The sequence below is a fragment of the Urocampus carinirostris genome, chromosome 2 (genome assembly GCF_059441175.1).
Source record: "Urocampus carinirostris isolate Australia breed hairy pipefish chromosome 2, RoL_Ucar_1.0, whole genome shotgun sequence".
NCBI classification, from domain to species: Eukaryota; Metazoa; Chordata; class Actinopteri; order Syngnathiformes; family Syngnathidae; genus Urocampus; species Urocampus carinirostris.
This window is the reverse complement of record NC_142350.1, coordinates 66,783,891-66,803,449: the sequence shown is the minus strand read 5'-3', so window position 1 is coordinate 66,803,449 and position 19,559 is coordinate 66,783,891. Positions and strand designations below refer to the sequence as shown.

At 39.2% G+C, this 19,559-nt stretch overlaps 1 protein-coding gene across 1 annotated transcript in view; it reads right to left on the bottom strand.

Annotated features, from left to right (window-relative positions):
* capn7 (calpain 7) overlaps window positions 1–18,952 on the bottom strand; it is a 53,410-nt gene extending 34,458 nt beyond the window's left edge. Inside the window, exons 1-8 of the mRNA XM_088327567.1 lie at window positions 18,621–18,952; window positions 15,481–15,589; window positions 8,993–9,159; window positions 8,250–8,317; window positions 7,957–8,184; window positions 4,520–4,606; window positions 4,327–4,453; window positions 2,513–2,598 (exon numbers count right to left, since the gene is read on the bottom strand). Coding sequence (XP_088183693.1) covers window positions 2,513–2,598; window positions 4,327–4,453; window positions 4,520–4,606; window positions 7,957–8,184; window positions 8,250–8,317; window positions 8,993–9,159; window positions 15,481–15,589; window positions 18,621–18,722 — 974 coding nt within the window. The 5' untranslated portion in view covers window positions 18,723–18,952. The remainder of the gene's footprint in view (window positions 1–2,512; window positions 2,599–4,326; window positions 4,454–4,519; window positions 4,607–7,956; window positions 8,185–8,249; window positions 8,318–8,992; window positions 9,160–15,480; window positions 15,590–18,620) is intronic.
* Window positions 18,953–19,559: the final 607 nt, after the last annotated feature.

The following is a 19,559-nucleotide window of genomic DNA, read 5'->3' as shown; positions in this document are numbered from 1 at the left end:
CGCCCAGTTTGACCGAGGGTGCTACTTATACTCTTTTGAGACTTCCACACATCCATTATCTGCATCGCTTATCCTCAGTAGGGTTGCGGGGGTGTCGGAGCCCATCCCAGCCAGTCGCAGGGCACACAGAGACAGACAATTCACTCGCTCATTCATTCCTAAGGACCATTTACCATATATCCATCCATCCATCCATTATCTGGACTACTTATCCTCAGTAGGATCACGGGGGTGCTGGAGCCCAATCCCAGCTGCTTGCCAGGCAGTCACAGGGCACACAGGGACAGACAACTCACTCACCCATTCACTCCTAAGGACAATTTGGACCGGCCAATTAACCTGACATGCATGTTTTTGGAATGTAGGAGAAAACCGAGTGCCCGGAGGAAACGCACGCAAGCACGTGGAGTACATGCAAACTCCGCACAGGAAGGCTGGTCGCTGGATTTGAACCCTGAACCTCTACACTGTGCGCGCTAACCACGTATCAGCCGTGCCGCCCCCAGTGAGACTTATATGGAATAATTTTTAACAAATTATTTTATGGGTGCTCTAAGGCCTGTGTTGATAATTTCAACCTTGCCCTGTTGCGGGTGGCCATTTTTCAAAGCCGAAGCAGGAAGCGGCTTATCGCTGCCCATCCGAGTTGAAGGAGTTGTGTACCGGTAAAAATGACAGAGGATGAAGATATTTGATTGGATTTAGTGATTAAGAGAGAATATATTATGTCGTTACTGAAGAGCATATCTAAAATATGCACATACATGTAATGTTAGCATACCTGTCAAGCTCCAGGGTCCATGCCCTTACAAACTGTCATATTTTCCCTTACAAAATACAAAATAATCTTACACTATATTTTTTTTCAAAGGTGTTTATTTATGTAGTTTAACATGTTATATTGTTAATTGTTATATTGTAATTAACATTTTGTTGTGAGAGTTGCTCGACATGAATGAGGTTTATTATCAAAAAGGTTCAAAAATTAAGTCACTTGGACGTTCACTGTAGAAGGAAAAAATACATGCAACTAGAATTAAGTAGAATAATGCATTTTCTTATTCAAATTATTAATTAATACAACATAATAATTCGTAATAGAATGCATCAAGGCAAGTGAGCCGTTGGAGAGCCGGCTCTCTTTAATGAATTGAGCCGAAAAAGCCGGTTCTCTAAAAAGAGACGGACTTCCTTACACTACACAATACTACTACACTACTAATACGATCCCAAAACTGTATGTAACGTCCTACATGCCCACACTTCTTGTGTAAATATTGTGTAAAATATAACCTTTATCTTTTTTGTTCCTTTATCTTCTTTGTTTTCTTTTGCCTCACTGTTAAATGTGAAACTGGAGTGCCACGTTAAATTTCGTTGTCACAATATGTTCAACCCATTTTGTAACAATGACAATAAATTCTATTCTATTCTATTCTACATAACTACCACATGAATTCCGAGGCGGCAGACGCATGCGCGCAGTAGCATCAAACCGCTCGCTTCGTTTGCAACGAAAGGAAACGATACCGAGATAGAGGCTACCGCGGCGAACTCGTTTGACTTGATCGATTTGCCGTTTCGTGATCGTCGGTGTATACCGGATGGTACCCATAATTGACAAATTTGCGTTTTTCCGTACAGATTTTCTTGTACGTCGTACACGTCTTAAAATGCATAGTAATCGTACTTTGTACGACAAAAACGTACAGGTATGCGTTAGTATAATGAGTTCTCTTATTTTAATTTTAAATAGCTTTTCAAGATGACATGTATGCAGTGTTCATTTTACCTGTGAAAAGTGATGAGTCCCGGGGGACTCGCATGCTCAAAAATCTATGGGTCCCAACAGAGATCTATGGGTCCCCAAAATTTAGTCTTATCCAGGTTGAAATTGTCAATCGGTGACAAATATATAATGAAAATCTATATATTCATTCAGTTTTAATCATCAAATTATTAATTTATTTTTCTTTTATACTTCCTTTTTTTCCTTAACTTCTTTATACAACATCATCATTCGTAATATAATGCATCAAAGCAAGTGAGCCGTTTGAGAGCCGGCTCTCTTGAATGAGTTGAGCCGAAAAAGCCGGTTCTCTAAAAAGAGACGGACTTTTCACCACACAACTCGATATCGGCGTGCAGACGAAAACTCGAACCGCGAGACCAAAACAACAATGGCGGATCTGCCTGATGAAAAGTTTGGAGTGCGGTAAATCTTTGTTTAAAAAAAAATGTAATCGGGTAATAATGACAATTTTGTGTCAAAAAAGTTGCGTCCCGGGGACGCACGTTGATTTGAGACGATGCGTCCCCAGCAAAAATGATGCGTCTAGGACGCAGGCAAACGAGAACACTTTGTATGTTTATGGTATTGGATTTTATCAGATGGAATACCCCAAAAAAATGACTTATACTCCAGGTGCAACCTATGCTTTTCCCTTCTTAATAATGCATTTTTTGGGTAGTGCGACTTACATGGATACACAACTCAGGTCATTCATCGTACCTGGTGATGAGCTTCTTGTTGTACCGCCTCTCGTAGGCGGCGCTGATGGCGAGCGAGGCCACGAAGGAACAGTCGGACACCACCGTCTGCACATCAACCCGCCCAAATTATGCACAAAAAGTCAAGTCAGCGAACGCGGAAGCGGGTCAAATAGGCAAGTGGTCAATCCTGGAAGGGGGATTACCACATGTGAGGTCCTTTCTCAAGGTTTCTCTTTTTTCCTCACGCTGAGGTTTTTGAGTTGTTCCTTGCCCGCATGCTGGTTTAAGATCAGGTTATTGTGCAATTGTGTAATTGTAATCCTGTGCAGTCCTTTGAGACATTTTTGTGATTAAGGGCTAAATAAATAAAAGTGACTTGACTTGACTCGTCGGTTTGGCCGTATTCACCTGTTTAAGATTATCGAGTGACAGATCACTAAATTGGGAAAAATTCCCTGGACAGTCACTATGTCGCTGATCTTTAGATTTCAGCCCTTTAATATGTGATGTATTAAAGGGCTGAAATTTGCTATTGTTACGATGCCCTATTCTTTATTTTCCTCATGTTGAGGTTTTGAGTTTTTCCTTGCCCTCATGTAGATTTTAGATCAGGGGATGGTGTCATAATAGTCTGTGGTTTGCAATAATATGTGGTCTGTGCAGCCCTTTGAGACTCTTTGTGATCAAGGGCGTCACAAATAAACATGACTTGAGGTTTTGAGTTTTTCCTTGCCCTCATGTAGGTTTTAGATCAGGGGATGGTGTCATAATAGTCTGTGGTTTGCAATAATATGTGGTCTGTGCAGCCCTTTGAGACTCATCACAAACATACAGATATACAGATAGATAGATAGATAGATAGATAGATAGATAGATAGATAGATAGATAGATAGATAGATAGATAGACAGATAGACAGATAGACAGATAGACAGATAGACAGATAGACAGATAGACAGATAGACAGATAGATAGATAGATAGATAGAGATAGATAGATAGATAGATAGATAGATACTTTATTCATCCCCGCAGGGAAATTCACAACAGTGTCTTTAGAAATGTCTTCCCCTATGCCTTGAATCTTCTTTTTATCCTTCAAAAACGTGCAATCATACTAATACTGATATCGTATTCATGCAGTCCAAATGATTAAAATTGGATGATTTAATACAAGTTTTCACTTCACAACTGTTATTTAAGGTCAACAAAAACATTGTGCCAGAAAACATCCAAAAATGATTCACTCGGAAAGAGGGAAATTATAACTTGAGGGGCTGTAGTAAATTCAAAATCCCAAAGATGAGAACCACCAGGAAAAGTATGTGTGTGTCTGTGTGAGGAGTCTGGAATACTTAACAAGATGAGATCAAACAATGTCCAACTATCCATGTGTTCAAATTGAAATACAAAAAAACATTACTGGCGAAATACAGGGATGAAGAAAATGGGATATGAGTGAGATTGGAAATACTGCGTTTAAAACTATGGTTAACTTGTTATTGTTGCTATTATTACATCATAGGAAAATAAGCATCTGCTTCTGACTACCCCTTTTCGAACATGTTATGTTAACATAATCTTGCTGTTGACTCATTGTTTTTGTCCTGTTTTTATTCTAATGTTCGAAATAAAGTTTTTATTCATTCATTCATTCATTCATCTTCTTATTAAAGAAGACCATTAAGTCACGGGCTGAATGGGTAGAACTATCTGGGCCTCGTTAGCAATGCTACGGTGTCGAAAAGGATTTTGGGGTTATTCTTTTGTGCCGCAATCACCTTCGAAAAATAGGCTGATAAAAGGAAACCAAAGAAGAAGTCATCACCGCACACCTGTTTGATGCTGAAACTGGACACAGACATGATCATGGTAGGACTGTTGCAGATCTCGTCAGGTCGGACCCAGCGGGAGAAGATAACCTTCTGCTTGGGGGACAGAGCCAGGGCGCCCGTTTTGTCCCTGTTGGCAGTCATAAACAGGGTAAGGTACGACAGATAATAGAGTGTCGATCGGAACCCCACTCACGAGAAAGGCACGGGAAAGGCGAAGCGCTCTTTTAGGTCCACGCTCATGAAGGGAACGTACGCGATGCCGTTGATTGTCGAGGTGCTCCTGCAGGGAACACAAAGAACAGTTTTCCAATCTTTCTGGAGCCAAAAAAACCAATCTAAAATGTTAAAAAAATGAATTCCCGGCACCTGTTGCATGCGAGTTGTTTTCTGTAAGAGCTTGTTTCATGGGTTTATGTAAATCTTTGGTATTGCCACAGTAGTAGACGACTTTAAAAGTCCACACTTCCTGTTTACCTCCATCATTTTTAGCTTTGCCTGTTAAACTCTCACTTGTGCATAAATTAAGAAAGTAAAAGAGGGCACTGGGCCAGAGAGAGGGAGGTTATAAAGTTTCTCCTGGTGGCTCAGGAGGTACAGATGATTTATTTTAGTCAGTAAATGTTCCTGTTATTTTGGATTTTAGTTTGTGGTTCTAGAAAAATAAAAAAATAAACAGCAAACAAAGATTATCTACCAGTGGGACAAAACATATTTTCATTTTTTTGTGATAAATAAGCCAATACATGTGCAAGATTTTTATGATTTATTTTATCTTTTATTATTTTTCGCAGGGCAATCTTAAACAGCTTCATCAAACAAAATAAGTTATTAAATACACTGCGTTACCTTATGAGCAGATAATCCGTCAAGACTATTATATAAATACCGATTTGAGTGCATGTGAGTGTGTTCGTATGCGGCTTATATGCTCTGAAACGGCTGAACCGGTTTTCGTGAAAATGTACACAGTTGTACTATAGGACTCTGAGAGTGTCTTTAGCTAGGTTTGATGTCAAGGCACCCCCAGTGAATACCACCAAAATTGATAAACATCTCATGTCATGTCCAAGCGGCTCTGGAGCTGCATGCAGTCATACTGCTCTTGGACACTCCCTAGCGTTTTTTTCAACAAATAACGGCCCCAACAACCTCGCTAAAGTAGAATGCCCGGAAACGCCATTATGCTTGTTAGTATCTAAAAATGAAAAGGAAAAGAGTAATCTGCGGCCACCTACTTTTATGAATAAGAGTTACGGTTTCATAATTTTCAAATTTACATGAGGAAAACCTTATTTGTATTGGGTTTTACACATTGTATTGTTGTTAGAAAAGAACAGAATAGAATAGAATATACCTTTATTGTCATTGTTACAAAATGGGTTGAACATTTTGTGACGACAAAATTGGACGTGGCACTCCAGTTTCACATTTAACAGTGAGGATAAAAGAAAACAAAGAAGATAAAGGAACAAAGAAGATAAGGTTATAATTTATATTTATAATTTAGAGAGTAAGGAAGAGAAAAATAGGTAAGACAATCCTTTGAAACTGTAAAATAAATATCATGATTCAAAAAATGTGATAGTTTATAAAATACATGCTAATGAGTTTAAATGATTGAAAGAAGAAGCGGTCAAAGTTATTTTTCCAATCTTGTGGCTTCAGCCCATCATCCCTTTTTTCTTTCAGACATTGTGATGTTGTTTGTAGCAACACAATTGAAAAGAAAAATATTAATATGAAAAAAACAAAAAGATAAAATAAAATATTATTACTCGTCTCATCACTGGAAGAAAGCAGCACTAGTGAACAATAGCATCCTTTTTGACTAAACACTGGACAAGTTCTTGTGGTGGACAAGGTCTCAAAGTACACTGGTTGAAAAACGCTGATGTAGAAGAAGAAAAATCACAAACATAAAACAACAGATAAACAGTGTTTGAAATGAGGTCGTTTTTATTTTTATTTAAATAAAACGTTTTATTCCGATTTCGAAATCTTCGTTCGTTTCGGAAATTTCGAAATCTCCGTTCGGTTTGGAAATTTCGGTTCGTTAGGCAGTTTGCATACTCGGCAGCCAATCAGAAGCCTGCATCGAATAACTTCGTGCTTCCGGATATTCCCGAGCGTTATAAGGTCATGCATTTGCATATCATTTTCCAAAGTAGACGCACAGAGAATGCAAGAAAAATGGATAAGTGGTTATGAATCAGGCCAAAACCTCAGCCCCAGAAGATTCAAAAGAAGCTAACAAAATTGATGACGCTACAAAAGGTAAACGTGCATTAAAAGCATGGTGGAAAGAGGAGTTCACGTGGCTAATAGCAGACGACGCAACACAAACATTGCATGGATGAAGATGAGTAAATACAGGTACATACTGATGGCAGATGGAAAACAGCCATGTCGTATACATGCAATAAATGTTCTAAGTAGATTTATAATAAACTTAATTTTAAAGAGTTGTTCTGTTATATATTCTGATTATCAATCCTTAATACCGTATTTTCCGCACTATAGGGCGCACCGGGTTATAGGGCGCACCCCCAAAAAATAGTTTTCGGTCCTATATCTTCCATAGATAAGGCGCACCGGATTATAAGGCGCTACAATGGGAACGTCGACAAAACAGTCAGATAGTTCAGTCCAACTTATTACCCCCTTAACATAGACACGTGCGGATGCGGTGTCCGTACGATGTCACTCAAATGCATCGTTTCAAATATCATTCGGAAGGTTAAAGTCTTGGGATTCAAGAAATGCCAACCATTCCTTAGTTTCTATTTTCTTTATCGCTCGCAATTTTACTGTGCATATGACAATAAACACTTGGAATTGAGTTTAATTCACTCAACTCATCACAGCAACATCAAGATCGTTCTAAAACAAGATACTGGGAAAATATAAAGCCGCATAGCTCACCTCACCTAAGTTCTCACGTTCAATAATGATACGCAACCATGGTCTTCTTACAACCGTGAGTGAAGTAAATCCAGGAGAGTAAAATATTTACAAATACAGACTAATGAAACATGTTTCTTTATGGCGTACTTTAGCAAGCTTGCTATTCACAGTCTACTTTTTCGGCCAATTGCGGGGTTTGTTTTGGCCCTCTAGCCTATCCGAGGCTCCGAATAACTTCAGCCAATAGCGATCGATTCAAATGATAATTGACACATTGGTTAGCCAATGAAACGCCGGTATATAAATCCCAGCATACACCGCGGACGACTTCGCCTTCGGGGGAAAATCTAGTTGGCGGCTGCTTGCTTTAGTTGCAAGACTTTGCGACTTAATATTGAGCCATATATAAGGCGCACTGTATTATAAGGCGCATTGTCAGCTTTTGAAAAAAATTAAGACTTTTAGGTGGGCCTTATAGTGCGGAAAATACGGTACTTTGAAACAATGGTTTTTTTTGTGATGGGTCGTCTTATTGTGTCCCAAGTTGTGAAAAATGGGGCAGGCAACTTTATGGCTTGGCAGGCAACTTTTCAGAGTTGTCTGCCCTGGTGTCTGCTAACTTATTCTCATGAGTTTCAGACACTGAGACATCAGGAACACCAGGAGAACTTGATCAGAACATCCCAAGAGCACAAAGAATGAAAAAAAGAGAAGCAGACAACCGACCTGAGGACCTCAATCTCGTCTGACGAGTACCGCTGCCCGTGTGGTTCACTGGACTGGACGGCCCTCATGGGCTGAGGTTGCGGACGGTCATTGAGGGAGAAGTCCGGACCGAGCGGGAAAAACTGACGGACGGGTGCCGAAGGACCGGCCTTCACCCCTGAAGGTCCAGCCTTGTCTTGAGTCTGCGAGGGGCCGGACTTGGACTGTGATTGTTTGAGACCTTCGGCCCTGAGCGTCACATAATAAACAGCTCGTTATGATGTTTCCAGAAGTATTTTCTTGAATAAACCAACCTGTCCAAAGCCTGTCGGGCTAACTGCTTCAGTTTGGTTTGCATAGCCTGGTCAGATGTCTCGTTGGACTGTAAAGCACATGTGAAGATACATGAGAAAAAGGAACACGTGTCGTTTCTAGACTGTGGTCTACAACCTTTTTTTCTGCCACGGTTCAATGTCCTGCCGCCAATACCAGTCATAACAATAATACATAATACTACCGTAAATTCCGGACTATAGAGCGCACCTGATTATAAGCTGCACCCACCACATTTTAAGAGGTAAACCGATTTTGTACATACACAAGCCGCACCTGTATATAAGCCACATGCGCCCACATTTAAACATGTAACACAAACACAAAATTAACCCAAACCCGACTTCGAGTCCCGCGATCGAAACTAAATGTCCTTCATTAAAGTCCACAGTCCAAAAATCACAGCCGGCAAAATGAACGGAAAATGATACCGGTACTTAAGGTTTGATGCAGACCTGCAGAGTCCGGGTCCCGTTGAAAGTAATCCAAGGAGAAAAGTGTATATTTCCAAAGGTAAGGGTGGGAAAAATTTATCATATGAACACATTTACTGACACAACTCCTTTTTCTTTAACCAACTTTTTACCCCCTCTTCTTTCCTTGTCTGGCTTGTGTATGTACAAAATCGGTTTTCCTCCCGAAATGTGGTGGGTGCCGCTTATAATCAGGTGCGCTATATAGTCCGGAATTTACGGTACATCTTTAGGAAGACATCATGAATTACCGTCTTGATGCAGAGTTCCACGGCCTGAGTGTAGAGCTCCACGGCTTCGTCGTCATTTCCCTTGCCGTCCTCCTCGAAGGCCTGCGTGACCAAAAAGTGGGCACGCTCCAGGTCCACCTGATGACGGGACTTGAGCGGGTCGCTCTTCTGCGCCTCTGCGCTGCTCACTGGAGGGGAAGGCAGGACATTTTAGGACAGCGCGGAAGAATGTTAAATGTTATTGCACAAAACTGTGAAAATATATTCCTTGTGACCTCTTTTGTTGATGTTGCTGCTAAATGTTATTGCATTTATTTTCATTGACTGTTGTCACAATGCCCTATTCTTTATTTTCCTCATGTTGAGGTTTTTGAGTTTTTCCTTGCCCTCATGTAGATTTTAGATCAGGGGATGGTGTCATAATAGTCTGTGGTTTGCAATAATATGTGGTCTGTGCAGCCCTTTGAGACTCTTTGTGATTAAGGGCGTCACAAATAAACATGACTTGGCTTGAGGTTTTGAGTTTTTCCTTGCCCTCATGTAGGTTTTAGATCAGGGGATGGTGTCATAATAGTCTGTGGTTTGCAATAATATGTTGTCTGTGCAGCCCTTTGAGACTCATCACAAACATACAGATATAGATAGATAGATAGATAGATAGATAGATAGATAGATAGATAGATAGATAGATAGATAGATAGATAGATAGATAGATAGATAGATAGATAGATAGATAGATAGATAGATAGATAGATAGATAGATAGATAGATAGATAGATAGATAGATAGATGTCTAGATAGATAGATGTCTAGATCGGTAGATGGACACTTTATTCATCCCCATAAGGAAATTCACACCTCAAGCAGTATCCTTGTGTTAAAAAATAAAATAAAAGAAATAGAATACAAAAATACCCAATAGAGCCTTTTAAATAGTGTTATGAAAAATACACACTGTAATAAAAATAGGGTAATATGCAAATGTGGGGTTGGGGTTTAATGTGGGCTTTTACTTTTACCGGGTGGAGTTAAAGAGCCTCATGGCATGAGGGAAAAATGACTTGACTATTCTTTCACTATTATTAGAACTTAGGCCAGTCTCTAAGCACTACATTGTTAATCTTTATTCTGCCTTTCATCCTAATAGTCTTTATTACATTTTTACCTGAGGTCCCATGTGCAATCTTGTTGCGTATAATGTTTACTATGGTTGTTATCAATGACAATAAAGACAATTCAATTCAATAACACCTATATGATGAGCCCTGCCCAGTTTGGAGGACTTTGCCGGCTTGTGCTACCACAGCAGAGCAGACAACCTTATTAAGGACCCCTCTCACCCCGGCCACTACCTTTCTGACTTAGTCTTAAAGAAAAAGACTAACAAGCTTGGAAACAGTTTTTTTTTCCCAACGCTATGACCCCCATAAACAAACGCACAATTATGTAGGAAAAAGATCTTGACGATGTATAGAAATAAAAAATAAAAAATGGTTCCCCCCAAAATATTTTTGGTCCTATCTTTTCCATACATAAGGCGCACCAGACTATAAGGCGCTACAGTGGGAACATCAACAAAACAGTCAGATGGTTCAATCAAACGTATTAACCCCTTAACATTCTGACGGCTCGCAAAGAAGCAAATACAAGTCTCAGACAAGTACGGTGTCTGGACACGGTGTCTGTACGATGTCACCAATCACTCAAATGCGTCATTCCACATATCATAAGGAACTCTTGGGATCCAAGAAATGGCAACCATTTCTTAGTTTCTATTTTATTTTTCGCTGGCAACTGTGTGGACGGCAAAGTAAGAATTTCATTGTGCAGGGAAAAATAGACACATCACTGAAACAAGATAATGGGAAAATATAAAGCCAGGGTAGCTCACCAAAGTCGTCTTGCAGCCATCACGTTCAATAATAATAAGCAACCACGGTCCTCTTACATCCGTGTCGTCAATCCAATTGTGTAAAATATTTACATACTCCAAAACAGGCAATAATGCCGAAAAATAAAAGACAAAATCCGCAGAGAAGCCTAAAAACCATCCATCCATCCATCCATTATCCGTACCGCTTATCCTCAGTAGGGTCGCGGGGATGCTGGAGCCCATCCCAGCCATCTCTGGGCAGTGGGCAGGGGACACCCTGAACTGGTTGCCAGTCAGTCCCAGGGCGCCTAAAAACTAATTATATATATATATATATATATATATATATATATATGTATATATATATGCATATATATATATATGTATATATATATATATTTTTTATGTTAAATAAAAACTGGGGACTGTTTGGCCAATAAAAAAATGCAGAAAACAATGCATGATGAAAATCCGTGAAGCAACAAGACTGTCAAAGTTTAATCGCGCTATAGCAAAAATTTGGTCAAACTATAAAAAGATGTTGTTAAAGTAAAACAGTGTACCGTATTTTCCGCACTATAAGGCGCACCGGGTTATAGGGCGCACCCTGAAAAAAATAGTTTTTGGTCCTATTTTTGACATACATAAGACGCACCGGATTATAAGGCGCTACAATGGGAACGTCGACAAAACAGTCAGATAGTTCAGTCCAACTTATTACCCCCTTAACATTCCGAAAGCTTGCAAAGAAGCAAATACGTGTCGTAGACACGTGCAGATGCGGTGTCCGTACGATGTCACTCAAATGCATCGTTCCATCATTCGGAAGGTTAAAGTTTCGGGATTCAAGAAATGCCAACCATTCCTTAGTTTCTATTTTCTTTTTCGTTCGCAACTTTACTGTGCATATGACAATAAACACTTGGAATTGAGTTTAATTTAAAAATAGACACTCCATTCCATCCATTATCTGCACCGCTTATCACAGAAACATCGAGTTCAGTCTGAAACTAGATACAGGGATAATATCAAACCCGGAGTACCTCACCGAAGTCGTCGTGTTCATAATAATGTGCAGCCAATGTCCTCTTATATCCGTTAGTGTAGTAAATCCAGGAGACTAAAATATTTACAAATACAGAAAAGTAAAAAATGCTTTCTGTATGCCGTCACCACCATGGACCACGTGCTATACACATTCATCTTTTTCGGCCAATTGCAGGCTTTGTTTTGCCGTTTAAGCCAATGCCAGCCTGTAAATGATAAAAAGGATCCGCCCCTTGACCTCCGAATAACTTTAGCCAATAGAGATCGATTCAAATGATGATTGACACATTGGTTAGCCAATGAAACGCCGGTATATAAATCCCAGCATACACCGCGGACTACTTGGCGTTCGGGGGAAAATCTAGTTGGCGGCTGCAAGTTAGTTGCAAGACTGCGACTTAATATTGATCCATAAATAAGGCGCACTGTATTATAAGGCGCATGGTCAGCTTTTGAAAAAAATAAAGGCTTTTAGGTGCGCCTTATAGTGCGGAAAATATGGTACTTTTTCAGCAAATTAAATACCTCTTCTGCACAACTGTTTTAGAATCAAGTCAAGAACATTTAAAATAAAAACTGTACATAACCAAATGTTGAATTTTAAAAACTGGGATATTGCACTTTAAACTGCTGTATTGCACTTAGAACAGGGACATTGCACTTTAAAACTGTTTTTCACGACTGCGGTTTAGTGTGTTGATAGGTCTGTTTGTTTGGGCACAAAGTTAAAAAACATACATGTTCAAATAATGACAACAATGTAATGGTTTCATTCATTCTAGTAACAAAAAAACCCTTGTCCTCGAAACTATTACAGGAAAAGTTGACTACAACAATGAAAAAATGTAATCCACCCAGTTTCTGTAACAACCATCACACGATGGAGTGTGAAGGCCTGTAACGGAAAAAGCAGCTCAGAAAACTGAGCAAACACTTCCTTGTTAGCAAGTCTCCGATAACATTCTCTCCCGAATATTCAGGTGGAGGACATTAGTTACACTCAGATTGCCAATCTACTGATAAACAACTAGTACTCAAAACTGTGTCTACAAAGGTATGGCCACGCCATTTATGTGTGCAATAAGAAAAACAAACATTAAGAAAAGAAGTCTTTGCCGCTTTCAATATTGAGACTGGGTGTGTCAAAAATAAAGTGGCTTTATGCCAAACGAGTCAAATAACATTTTGTGTTGCTATTAAGAGCTTGATTCCGATTCCAACGGACTACCGTAAATTCCGGACTACAAGCCGCACCTGTATATAAGCCGCATGCGCCCACATTTAAACATGTAACAGAAACACAAAATTAACCCAAACCCAAGTCCCGCCATTGAAACTAAATGTCCTTCATTAAAGTCAACAGTCCAAAAATCACAGCCGGCAAAATGAACGGAAAATAATATCGGTACTTAAGGTTTGATGCAGACCTGCAGAGTCCGGGTCCCGTTGAAAGTAATCCAAGGAAAAAAGTGTATATTTCCAAATGTAAGGGTGGGAAAAATATATCAGATGAACACATTTACTCACGCAACTCCTTTTTCTTTAACCAACTTTTTACCCCCTCTTCTCTGTCCCTCACCTTTAGCGGTCCCCACTTAAACTCGGCACCCCGCGTTTGTTCCGCCCCTCATTTTTTGTCCATCCGTGCAAAACATATCAGAATAAGTGTCTAAAATAAATACAAATAAATACATTACAAAAATATACAGTTGCAAATACATATTATACATAGGTTACACATATTTACAAAGAAAGACGGTACACCGAGAGAGTTTTCAAAGCTTTAATAATAATAATATAGCTTTTACAGGGCAGTTAATGGTAGCAACACTCGAGCGCCGCTAGCGGGCGTTAGAAAAATTACATAAATTGGCCGCATCACTGAATAAGCCGCAGGGTTGAAAGTTAGGGAAAAAACTGGCGGCTTATAGTCCGGAATTTACGGTATACTTGAGGGTTTGTACACCTTTTCATGGCCAAATTCAAGCCCTTTTCAAGCAATCTCCAGGCTCTTTTTTCCAGTACCTTTAAAGAAATAATTTTACCCCCGATCCCAAAAACGTTTTCTGTTTTTCTGTTGGCTTTGATGACTAAAATTAAGTCGTTATCTTGCTGCTAGCACATACTTTGTGCTGTTCCTACAGTCTTTTTTGTGTTAATGGGCTGCTATAAACTGACATGAATTCTGCCATTCTGCTTAAAGAATGCACACGCAGCTTCTAGACGTTACACTTGTTTACAAACGAGGAAAAGGCTTTAGAGTTGTTGGGTAATAATAGTGTTTGTTTGGGAAGTTTAAAAAAAAAAGGAAATAAAGTACGGTAGGTATAAAAAGCAGGGAAAAATTGTTGCCCTGTTTGTTAGTTTCTCCAGTTTTTGTTCCCGTCTAGTTTCTCCTGTTTATTTTCGTTATCCCGATTGTTATCGATCTTGTCGGTCTCTGGCTTTCCGTCTTTCCACGCCAGACCAGCTGCCTAACGTGCATGACTCCCCATTTCCCGTAAACTAAAGGCTTGTGTGGGAACGTCACGCGATTGGGTTCCTGACAATTTTAATGATATTGGTTGCTTCTAAGCAGAGTGCATTCAATCTTTCAATCTTTAAGACCACTGATCTTTTGAATTTTGATTTACTTAATTTAATTTATATCTTTGGCGTGTTTTTCAGAACATCAGAGTCTAAATTGGTTAAAAGAAATTTATCAATAGTATTTTTCCATTTTATTATTAATTTATAGCACTGGAGAGTCAATATTTTTGATTTTATTGTTTTGCATTTTCAGGGATTTTGTGTGGTTGTTCAACTTTAAATCTGTTTAGTGTGTAAAAAGCTGATATTGTTTTGTATTTCAGATTTTTTTTTGTAGATCTGTGAATATTCTAATTTATATTTCAGGTGTTTTTCAGGGATCCCCTGCAAAACATAGGAGATAAGGGGCGGCAGTAGCTCAGGAGGTAGAGAGCTTGTGTTGGGATCAAGGGATCCCAGTTCGAATCCCGGCTCGTCCGTCTTACATGTCGAAGTGTCCTTGTGTAAGACACTGAACCCCTAATACCCTCAATAAGCAGGTTAGTGCCTTACATGGCTGCAAGGCCGCTATTGGGAAATGTGGAGCACATTGTAAAGCGCTTTGGGAAGTCATTGACTTGAAAAGCGCTATAGAAATGCAGATCATTTCATTTCATTACTCATTACGAAATAATTTGTTGTTTTGATAATATATCAAAAAGAGCTGGCTTTTCTCAGTGGCCCGGGGGAAAGGAGCTATTTCTTGAAAAAAAATAGAATTTACATGACTAGTCTGATAAACCTGTCCTTTTGGATGCATGAGGTCAGTAACGCTTCACATGACAACTCAATAATGAGGACTGTAGCCACCAATGGCGTCATTTTCATGCACACTTTTTTCTCTCCACTTATTGCCTGGCCTACAGAATCAGACTGCCATTCAACATGGCGATGGCAACTATTTTAAGCCTTTTCTAGCACCTCACCCAAAATGTAAGCATTTCCCTGACCTTGAAAACAATAACCTAAAATTCAAGCCTTTTTAAGGATTTCAAGCACCCGTACGACCCCTGTTACCTACGAGCATTGTGGAGGGTCTGCACTCGATCCAGGTACTCATTGACTTTCTCCTGGATGCCGTCCATCTTAGATCCCGCCATGCCAGCATATATGAGGGCTTGGGCCGCCTCCTGCAAGGGAAAAGTCCCACAGATGTTATAGATACTCGCATACATCAGTTGGTCTAAAATCGGGGTACACTTACTCCAAAGGGTGCTTGACTATTTCTTAAAACGTTGCATTCATTCAAAATCAAAGCACTTTCTGTGTTAACTGTAGAAAAAAAAGTCCCATTGGCAGAGAATTTTCTAGTTTAAAAACATTTTCCTTTTTTTGAGTTATTTCAATTTATTTTACTGGAAAATGGCAAAGTAATTTAGTTATATTAGTAACTTCCTTTACTAGATCAATCCATCCATCCATCCATCCATTATCTGCACCGTTTATCCTGAGTAGTGTCACAGGGGTGCTGGAGCCAATCCCAGCTATCTTCGGGCAGTGGGCAGGGGACACCCTGAACTGGTTGCCAGCCAGTTGCAGGGCACACAGGGACAGACAATTCGCTCGCTCATTCACACATAGGGACAATTTGGACCGGCCAATTCACCTGACATGCATGTTTTGGGAATGTGGGAGAAAACCGGAATGCCTGGAGGAAACCCACGCAAGCACGGGGAGAACATGCAAACTCCGCACAGGAAGGTTGGTAGCTGGATTTGAACCCATGACCTCAGAACTGTGCCACACACGCGCTAACCACTGCTATTTTCTTTCTTTATTATTTTTCTCTTGTTTTCCTTTAAATCTTAACTCTCAATTTGGGTAAAACACAATTTTTACATCAAATAATTAAATAATTATAATTATAAAAATAATTAAAAAATAGTAAAATAATGCTTAAAATAACAATTTTTTTCCATTAAACTGAAAGACAAATTTGAAGTAAATGAAGTTAAATAAACAATGAATAGAAATTTTAAGTATACAATATATTTTATTCCTTAAAAAGGAAAATAGTCCTTGAAATTAACGAAAAGCTCCACTATTATTGTACTACTTTTTCCACTTGTATATGCAGCTAATTATATAATGTTTTAATTGATTTTTCAAGTAAAATAAAATGTTTGTTTGAAGGCTAAAAAACAAGTTGAAATCTATAGAAAGTTAAGAACGCTATTACTTACTGTAGATACATGTTTTCTATTACAATAAGAAAAAAGTTTAACATAATATAGGAGGAAAACTATAAATTATTAGTAACCAAGTTTTAAACAATGTTTTAATGAGAAAAATGCAAACTAATGTACAAATTTGCCTTTTTTTCCCATTTCCCCTGTACACAATGAAAAATCAGAGGGTACAAATAACGTACATTGAGAAAAATATGATTTAAAAGAATGTTCTATCTATCTAGTCTAGAGTAATATATCAATCCTGATTTGTGTGCATGTGTTCGTATGTGGCTTATAGGCTCCGAAACGGATGGACCGATTTTCGTTAAAATTTACACAATAGTACTTTAGGCCTCTGGGGGTGTGTTCTGCAAGGTTTTATGTAAAGGCATCCCCAATAAAACTAAACAAAATCGATAAAAATCTGCTTTCCTGTCCAAGCGGTTCTGGAGTTCAACTCAACTGCTCTTTGGCACTCCCTAGAGGCTGCCTGGCGCTTTAAAAAAAAAAAAAACACGGGCCCAACAACCTCGCTCAGGTAGAATGCCTGGGCCATTATGTCAAGTCAAGTTATTTTGTGACGCTCTTAATCACAAAAAGTCTCACAGGGGTGCAAGACCAAAATCATTTTTGTTTCTATATCCATTATTTAATGTATCCATCTATCTATCTACCTTGGTCAAATCCCACAAGAGGGGTGACCGACAGCAAGAAAAACACATACAATAATAAAGAAAATAAAAAAGGGGGAAAAAAAATAGCAAAAAAAAAACACACAGACATTTTGGGACCATGGCCAACCCAAATGCCCAAACACCCAAACAAGTTAGGCACCTCAGCACCTAAGTAGGTCATTCTTTCGTCCCTCCATATGAAACGGGACACGAGAAAGCGGCCATGTCATTCGGGTCAGGGTGACACAATACACTCTTTTGTTCAACAGCAGGGCCCGACAGCTTTCACTGGTTTACCCCTGCCACATCATATGGGAGCCCTGCCCATCCCTTAGAATGCCTCCTGTGGTGAGGGGCCCTCTCCCACCGTGGTCCGCTGCGTGTCGTAAGAGGAGACTAAAGTGGATGGGGCGAGGGGACTGGGGACCCTCTCCTCTCTATCTCTACTCCCTAAGAGACAACAAGGCAAAGAAAGGGGGGCAGGAGACCGTCTCTCAAAGCCTAGTTATAGGGTCACTAAATGTGAGAGGATGTGGAAGTAAAGCGACTGAGTGGAAGAAAGAGGAGATCGGAAGGATGATGACTAAAAAGAAGATGAAGTTGATGTGTTAGCCTATTTTATGTATTTAAGTAAATAAGTAATTGGTTGGTTGGATCCCTTAACCACACAGTTCGTAGGGGCACCATTTCCTGTGGTGTGTCTTGGGCAAGTACAGCCTGGTGGCACACATGGATAAAATTAGATAGATGTCTAGATAGATGTCTGGATAGATGTCTAAATGTCTAGATAGATGTCTAGATAGATAGATGTCTAGATAGATGTCTAGATAGATATATAGATACTTTATTCATCCCCATAGGGAAATTAACACTTCCAGAAGTATCCTTGTGTTGAGAAATAAAATAATAAAATAAAAGACATAGAATACAAAAATACCCAATATAACGTGTTGAGTATTTAAATAGTGCTACGGAAAATACACACTGTAATTAAAAAAGGGTAACATAAACATGTAGGGGTGGGGTTTAGTGGGGGCTTTTACTCCCCCGGGTGGAGTTAAAGAGCCTCATGGCATGAGGAAGAAATTAAGTTTGTATAACTATTAAACGGTTGAATGTAGTAAAAACAGGGACATTATAAAATATTGGAAAGTTTAAAATAAATTGTAAAGAGGAGGGGGAAGCAGTTATTTACAAATGGGACCGTTTTTCCAGAGTACAGAATGAAATATCAGAGACTATTTGGGCTGGGAAAAAATACATCACAGGAAGTATAGCATTGGAAAAAAGCTAAGAAACACCGCATACTAACTCACCTTATAATAAAAGATCGCCTCGTTGTACTTCCCTTTTTGATCATAGTTGACCGCCGTGACGGCGAAATTGATCGCGTCGAGCTCCAATGCAATGCTGTCCATTCTCAATGAGCGAGAAGTGTAAACACAATATTAATTGAGTTTACGTGGAGCACAGGTGACTTCACAGAAGCACACACAGCTTCACGGCATTTTGGCATTCATTTTAAAGTATCGTCATGGATCTCGACGACCTCGAAGCCGGAATGAAGTTATTCTTTCTCTTTTGACAGACGTTTACCGGGTACAAAAACAAACGCGTTACTTCCGGACTGTAAAATGCGCATGCGTAGTCTCCAACGTAGGCGAAATCACGGAACGTGCAGGAAGTGTGGTTTAGAAAACTTCACGACGGAAAACCTTAATAAGATTTTGGGGTATAATAGTGTCAAAATTAAGTATCACATTTATTAAAAACATTTTCTAATCAAGTTTAATGTTTTGTTTAACGTTTTATCTTGTGTCAAAACAAGAACTTTACGTGGGACACGGCTCGCGCAGGCGCAGTGGTAGCCATTCAAACAATATGGGGCGTTTAAAACAGTAGGTAAAAATAGCATCCATACGATTGTGGACAGTTCTAAAAATAAAAATACACGTTATTTCTTTTTAGAGCAGGGATCAGAACATCTATTGAAATGCGAACAAATCGACTATACAGAGTTTAATTTCAAATTAAAACACATTTATGAAGAGAACAAAATTTAGAAGCAAAATTAAGGTATAAGATCAGAAAATAAGAGACCGGAATGCTCACAAAATGCAGGAAGCGTTTTTTTTATATTTTTGAGAAAAGACAAGTTGAAACGATAATGAACGGATAGCATTGCACAATCTTTTATTCATACTTGTATTTTTGTCTGGCATCATACTTTATGAATACATATACAGTATATAATA